This window comes from Cotesia glomerata, linkage group LG4 (assembly GCF_020080835.1).
Source record: "Cotesia glomerata isolate CgM1 linkage group LG4, MPM_Cglom_v2.3, whole genome shotgun sequence".
Classification (NCBI taxonomy): domain Eukaryota; kingdom Metazoa; phylum Arthropoda; class Insecta; order Hymenoptera; family Braconidae; genus Cotesia; species Cotesia glomerata.
The window spans coordinates 9,950,633-9,958,037 of NC_058161.1; the positions used below are offsets into that span (position 1 = coordinate 9,950,633).

The window sequence follows — 7,405 nt, forward strand, 5'->3', positions numbered from 1 at the left end:
AACTTTGTAAAACCTGAAATTTTGTGCTCAATTTAGTATGTTTGAGAAAACAAGTTATAGAATTAACTTGTTTTTATTTTTTTCCTACCTCTGTTAAATTAATGAACATTGATAAATATAAATAAGCTTTTTCGTAGTCATCTAATTTTTATTTTTATCAAAGATACTTTTAAAATTTGAATTTGCTTAAATCCAAAATTTACATATAGTTTTTAATTCATGCAGGTTTTTCTACTTCCACTTTTTAATGATTTTTAATTAATCCGTATCTATAAAATATTTTCTGTAATTTATAGTTACAGTAGTTAAGTGACAAAAACAAAGTAAAATATTTACTATGTACTAACTTATTGAAGTACTACTTAGCAGTTTTACGTAACAATGTGAAATAATGTTGAGTGTGGATAAAATTAGCAACTCAGTTACAGACGAAGCAAAATTGCAAAGTTCGAGCGATTGTAACAATCACTTTTGAATTGATATTTTTCATAAATGTCAGGTTCATTATTTTTTGCATTATCATATTTCAAATCTGTTCATACTTCTACAAAACGTAATTTTAATGTATTCAGAGAATAAATTTTGAGAATAGCACTTTCATATTCATTAAAAAACATTTTTAGATTATAACACTGTAAATAAATGATCTTTAAAATATGCGTTGAAATTAAAATTTATCATTGGTATTTAGGTATTGTGATTTATTAAATATTTATAAGCTTGGAGAAAAGATGATGATAAGATAATGAAATCGAGTATTTATAGACTACGACATACGATTACAGGAGAAATGTTGGAATGCAAATACATCGGCCGATTGGCATTTGACGAGGCTACCAACTTTCAACATTTATTTATTTATTTTTATATTCCTTAGAATATTCTACTGATCCTGAGATTACAACTTATTAAAAATAAAGAATTGATATAAATTAGCCACTATCAAAACGTAATTATCTCCAAATTTTTACGCCAACTGAGTCTCTAAATGCTATTATCATCTTCTTCATAAGAATGTATCAGCGACTTTTTTTATAAACTTATATAACATTCTCTCATAATAATTGGTGACAAAAATTTTCTTACCATCCTTCACCCTTATATTATTATTTCGATACCATAATTTCTCTTAACCTTGATCTTAATTTAATGGTCAATAAGGACGTATTAAAAATCACAGAGTTTTTTTTTACTTTATTTTTATTTTTATGACCTCGAGTTCTATCGCACTTAAAATTTAATAAAAGTCGTGAAATGTAAATAAGTTTTTTTTATTATTTTCATTGATGAAGTTTTCCAGTTTATCACTCACAACCGCTCAATAATTTATAATCGACTCGTTGATATTTTTATGTTAAGGTATTTAATTTGTAGGATAAGGTGAGTTAGATGGGTAAAATAAAGTATTTATAATTATCAGTAATAAAGTAATAAATTTTGATGTTATTTTATTGAAATTTGAGTATTTTATGTTCAGTTATAATTATCACGTCATTAAAAAGAAATATAATAATTTTTCTGCCAAAATTAAGAATCTCTTTTTTGTTAAAAAGCTTTGATTTTCAAAGATTAAAAAATCTAACAAAAAAATAAAATAAATTTATAAAAATGTTTGTGAACTGTTAAAATACAGGTTCATGAGAATAAAGTATATAAACAATATAATACATTCATCTTAATTGACAGTTTTATTATTATTTTTTATAAAATACTTGCAGAAAAGATGTAACAAGCTATTTTAATATATTTTTTTCTAATCCATTTGTATTTTTATGAGTAATTAAAATAATATTATAAATTACAAAGTTTATCATATTATCTTCATAGTTATAGTTATCACTTCAAGTCTCGAAAAATAATGATTTTTTATCTTCAATCCAAATAAAAAAGAGATGATAAATGCATCCTAATAAAATTTCAGGCACTCGATCACGTAGATCACATTAAACTGTTTTTTTTGTATTTAAAAAAACCTATATTCACAGCACGGATCTTAACATTATTACATTTATTATTTAAATCACGTGCGGTTTAAGTCATGACGAGTAAATTAAATATTTATAAAATGGAATTTAAAAGAAACCGTCGCCAGTTGGGTCATTCAACCACGGATAATTATTAGGACACCTAACGCACGATTGAAGATTTATTGTTTCACCGGGTACTTCCTTAGATGTAAGCTTACAAGTATGAGGGACCCAACATGCTGGTGGTCCATCAACAACACACTTTTCCTTCCATGGCTCAAAGTTCTTTGATTCAGTAACAGTACGTGGATTTTGGATCCATTGGATAACTTGCGTCATGGTAACAAAGTAAACATCATTATGGTTAGCTAGAATTTCGTCAATCCAATAAAGGAAAGCATCTAAATACTCTGGGTTATTTTTCAACCAAGCAGCATGGAAGTAGAGTCCAAGTGGCGCACGGTTTTGATCATAATGACGATCAAAGTTGTGGTTCAAGAAGTTGTAAAATTGGTCACCAGATAAGATGTTACTGCAAGAATCAACCATAGCGCATCCGGGTAAATATTCATCATTTTGAGGATCTTCTCTCCTGTCAAGCTCATTCATAACCATTTCCCATACGGCATGTGACCTGAAATACAAATGGTGAGTTAAATAAAATATGTGATTTGATTTGTTAAAACAGTTGATAAAAGTGAAAAAAAAAAAAAAAGAAAAAAACAAAAAGGTTAAATGTTAATTATTAACCTGGTTGGACAATGTTGAAGGTTTCCGTGACATCTATGAGGCATCCTGAAGTACATAGTGTACGGCCAAAGTGGTGGGTTGTTTAGAGCTGCGGTAATTGTTGAGTCGTATAGAAAAGCTTGTTCTTCCATCATCGTAAATTGATTATTTCCACCGACACGTAAGTAAGGTGCGCGTACACCGACAACACTATTGTCTGTTAAATTAGCATACTTTTCTGCAATTATTCTCATCCCAGCCATTTCTTTGGCCCATTCATCGACAGTTGCATCAGACCAGAATCGTTCATCATCATTGTGCCTTAACAAATGATAAAAAATACATGATTAAATAAATTAAATAGTTAATTTTTTTTTATAATTTTATCAATAGTTTACTTACGAAATAGAATGTACAGCAATTTCATGGCCTTTTCTGTGCATTTCCTGAACTGCTGAATAGTTTGTGTATTTATGTGACACAAAGAATGTTGCCTTTATATCACAACCGTTTGGATTTTTACGTTTTCCATTAAAAATTTCTTTGTACAGTCCAATATTGTTGTTATTTATTGCGTCATCAAAAGTTATCGTTATCATTTGAGGTACATCTTTTGATGGAAGATCACCAGGGATAGTAGTACCGTCTTCAGAGCAAAAGCAATCTGGTAAAACACAAACTGCTGGGTCACAAGGTGGTGCTCTGTTCGGGTCATTGTCCATGTCTATAAAATCATAAATAATTTCATGAATCTCAATAATATAGGTATTTTGACGACCAAAAATAACTTTTTACTTACCACAACTGTTTTCATCAGACCCGTCAGTGCAATCTTTTTCTCCATTACAAAACAGTCCACGTTCAATACAGGATGTATCAGCGCACGCTAAAAATCCATCTTGACAAAGTGGTTCCTCAGTTACAAGCAGTGGTTTAGCTTTTCGTTCCTTATTTTTAAGTTTACAATTGTTAACAGCGTCCTTCCAATCGCAAGTTTGCTTGTCAATGTCAAAATAAAGACCAGCTGGACAACGTATCGCTTGCAAACCTGAACTTGTACACTGGATTACATCTCGACAGTTATCACCTTCGCCAGCAACGAGCCTAAACCACTCGCCAGCGTCTTTATCCTTGCATATTTCGCTTTCAAAGCTTTCATCTTTTTTCGATTCTTCTTGACGTTTTACTCGAACATTCTCTCCGTCTGTAAGAAACAATAAATTTGTTTTTTATTTTACTTTCAATCTGATAAAGCTTTCCATTGCGTATTAGTTTATCTTTCATATAAAATATTAAATATATTCAGATAAGTTACTTTTTAGGGCATAAATTTGTCACATATGTTTATTTGAATGATATTTTTTTCGCTACACAAGCCTTTGAGTTATATGTTATGGAGAGACGGCGAAAGTTTCTCCCACTTTTAGTAGGATAGTCAGAAGCAGCAGTGACGTAAAGTTGAAAAGAGAGAAAGAGAGATTCAGCGCACTGGGCTTTCACGTTCTAATCTCTTATGCAACTTTCGTTGCGGTTCTGTACTTATTAATAAATTAAAATTATAATTAAAAGTATTGTTAATATTTCAAGAATAATAAAATTGTAACAAATAGCCAGATATTTTGTTATTAATAATAAAAAATTTAAAAATTAAGCGCAGCTAGAAAGAAATCAAGAGTGGATGATGATTTAAATATATAGTAAGAGAACCGGTTTTTATATTCAATACCATCTATTCTTTTGTATATTTTTATGTTATTTGTAAATTTGCCATTTGGCCTGTTCCTGGCATAAATAAAGATTAATCTAATCTAATCTAAAAAACCATCTAAAAAACCATATTTCTAAAACCATCATTCTAATCTAAAAAACCATATAAAATTAAATAAAAAAAGCTTAAAAAAATATTCTATATTTGTTCTACATTTTTCTAATTATTAACCATCACCTTATTAAAATATAATTAAAAATTAAAGAAACATAAAAAAGTGCTGAAATTAACAACTTACGTATGACGGCAAGCGTCGTGACAAGAAGAAAAATCACAATCGAGGACTTCATCCTCAAAAATTTTATGAAAAATCGTGCGACAGTAAATGTCGCGCACTTTTAATAAAGAAAACTTCTAATTATATATGTTATTACAATGAGACGAAGAGGATTATACGACGCCGAGTCATATGTGTCTTTTCCCTCTGGATGACACTACCACTTGCTTTTTTATAGGTCCACCGAAGACCGGCAACGGCGATAGTGGTGGTTATTCTACAGGACTGTAGTAATAAAGAAGTAAATATTGTAAAGAATAGAAATACGAATAAGTTTTTAATCGCACTAATTTTTGTTAGTTTTTATTGATAACCACCCTTACAGAACATGAATTAAAATAATTTTTTTTTTTTTATTAAAAATTAATATCTTTCAATGACACTTTAGAGTGGGGCGCGGACCTTGGATCGTAGGTATCGCTTATGAACTGGCTGAGCCGCGCCACTCACTAGGCTTTATATTGCCACCACTACCTTCATAAGTATAAGGGGTCCCCGAGAACGAGGTGTTCTTGTGTCCCCCCTTGATCAAGTTGATATCTGTGACATTCTGCAACAACTCTATTATTAAAAAAATTTATTAAACTATCATTTTGCTACTTAAGTCAGTTACTCTAGATTTTTAATTAAGTTAAAGCTGAGTTTTAAAATAATTTATAAAAAAAATCTTATAATGTTTGTTAACACATAAGTTTTGTATTCTTTTACTTGAGATACCTGGGGATTTTAACGGCTGAACTAATTACTTAAAAGCTTTATTAAAGCATACTTTCTATACTTTAATTTAATAATTTAATTAAGCTCTAAGTTAAGCTTAGTTAAGCTACGTTGCAAAGCTTGTTTCTCACGATTTTATAATTCGATCATTAGATCATTGTCGGTTTATCTGATAGGGTACACTTTTAATTTCATAAGAAAATTGTTGATTTTTTAAATTTATTTTTTAAAAATAATATTCTGTTTTAATTTAACTACTAAAAATATTTAACTATTTAATAATAATTGATTTACTTGAAACATGATAATGTTTAAATCAAAAATGAATTTTGAATATTTTTTATGATACGAGTGAAGAAATTTTTATTGCTACATGAGCCTTTGAGCTTTGAACTTTTGACTTACTTTCTCGAACTTTAGAATATAAATGATTGAAGATTCTAAAGGTAACGATAAAGAAATGACTTGATCATCTGATTTGAGATATAAGCGACATTTACTTTCATAATAAAAACACACAGCTTAGGACCTTTTATAATAACTATTGTTATTGATTTGCTTTGTTCTTATCTTACACTTAGATAATTGATATTGATTTAATTTCAAGATTTTTTATCGATTATTTATTCGTTGAAAATTGACATCCTTCGATTATATTTTAGATTAAATTATATTAAATTATTCTTCCAAAGGATTTGTAACTTTTTTTTCAAGGATGTTGGTAGTTGATTAAATATTTTTTATTTAATCTTTTGCATCCAACATATTTGATAAAGTGATGGTTTTTTTTTTTTTTGGAACTTATGCGTCAGCCTTCTGGCCTAGACACGTGGGACTTACATCCCTCCTTTACTGGACTATTTACAATACATTTACCTCCTCAGCGGCTGTGGCTGACTTACAATCTGCACCCGCATTTGCCTGTGCCCCGCCCCTTAGCACAGTGACCAAGGAAACCACAGAAACCTGGCCAGGGTACAGTCGGCAAGGGAGCAAGCCTTGGAAATCGCAGAAAAACTGCGACTGTCAGGGCTCGAACTCACGCCTGAGCGACTGTTGTACGGGCAGTTTAAGACGTAAACCGCTCGGCCACGCAGTCGCCCCTATAAAAAAAAAAAAAAAAAAAAAAAAAAAAAAAAAAAGGGATGTTTTAATTTATATTTTAGATTCTAATCAATTTCAATAAATAGTAGATATTAAAATACTTACATAAATGTCACATATTTGAAAAACTGATATAATAATAACATAATCGTACCCATATATTGAATATTAGTTCATTATCATATTATATTAAACATCCAAGTCAAATATGTGTTTCATTCCGTCTCAGGTGATGAGTCTACAAATTAATTTTTCTACTCGCAGTAAAAAACTCAAAGCGTAGGAGCTTTTATTGTGACTGCACATTCTTGAATGTTCACCACTGCGTATTCATTATTATTTATTTATTTACTTAATGTATTCTATATTTAATATACCTAGTAAAGCTAAATCTTTTAGTTTTCATTATTCAAAGCCCACACTTTTCAATCTACTGTGAGTTTTTATTATTTTATGTAATAATCATTTCGTCAGAATAGTTTTCTTTTTTAATAGCTAAATACGTAAGTTGATATTATTAATTTATTAATAGTGCAGTTGATAACAGACTTTATGATTCGAATAAATAAACTCCCGTTTTAGGCAATCCATATTTTATGAATTGTGAGTCAAAGTGATTTGAATAATAATTTCTTAACTTTTTTAATTCTTACTCGGAAGTAGTTTTTTTATGAACTAACTATTTTTTACAAATTATTTTTTCCTTTATTTCTGCTGAGAAAATAGTGTACAACGGTAGTACCATTTTCAAATATCGAGCTTTTACCGGTTTATTCATTTCAAATTCTATGAATATTTTACAAATACAAACTGAAAATTGTTAAACATTCATTTTTACAATAA

At 29.3% G+C, this 7,405-nt stretch overlaps 1 protein-coding gene across 1 annotated transcript; it reads right to left on the bottom strand.

The window, feature by feature from the left end:
- Positions 1-1,821: 1,821 nt before the first annotated feature.
- Positions 1,822-5,168, bottom strand: LOC123262571 (chitin deacetylase 1). The gene is made up of 5 exons (XM_044724807.1): positions 4,703-5,168; positions 3,496-3,900; positions 3,099-3,420; positions 2,718-3,017; positions 1,822-2,601 (listed from the first exon to the last, which is right to left on the bottom strand). The coding sequence occupies exons 1-5, from the start codon at positions 4,752-4,754 to the stop codon at positions 2,073-2,075; spliced, it is 1,608 nt and encodes a 535-aa protein (XP_044580742.1). The 5' UTR covers positions 4,755-5,168; the 3' UTR covers positions 1,822-2,072.
- Between the last annotated feature and the right edge of the window lie 2,237 nt (positions 5,169-7,405).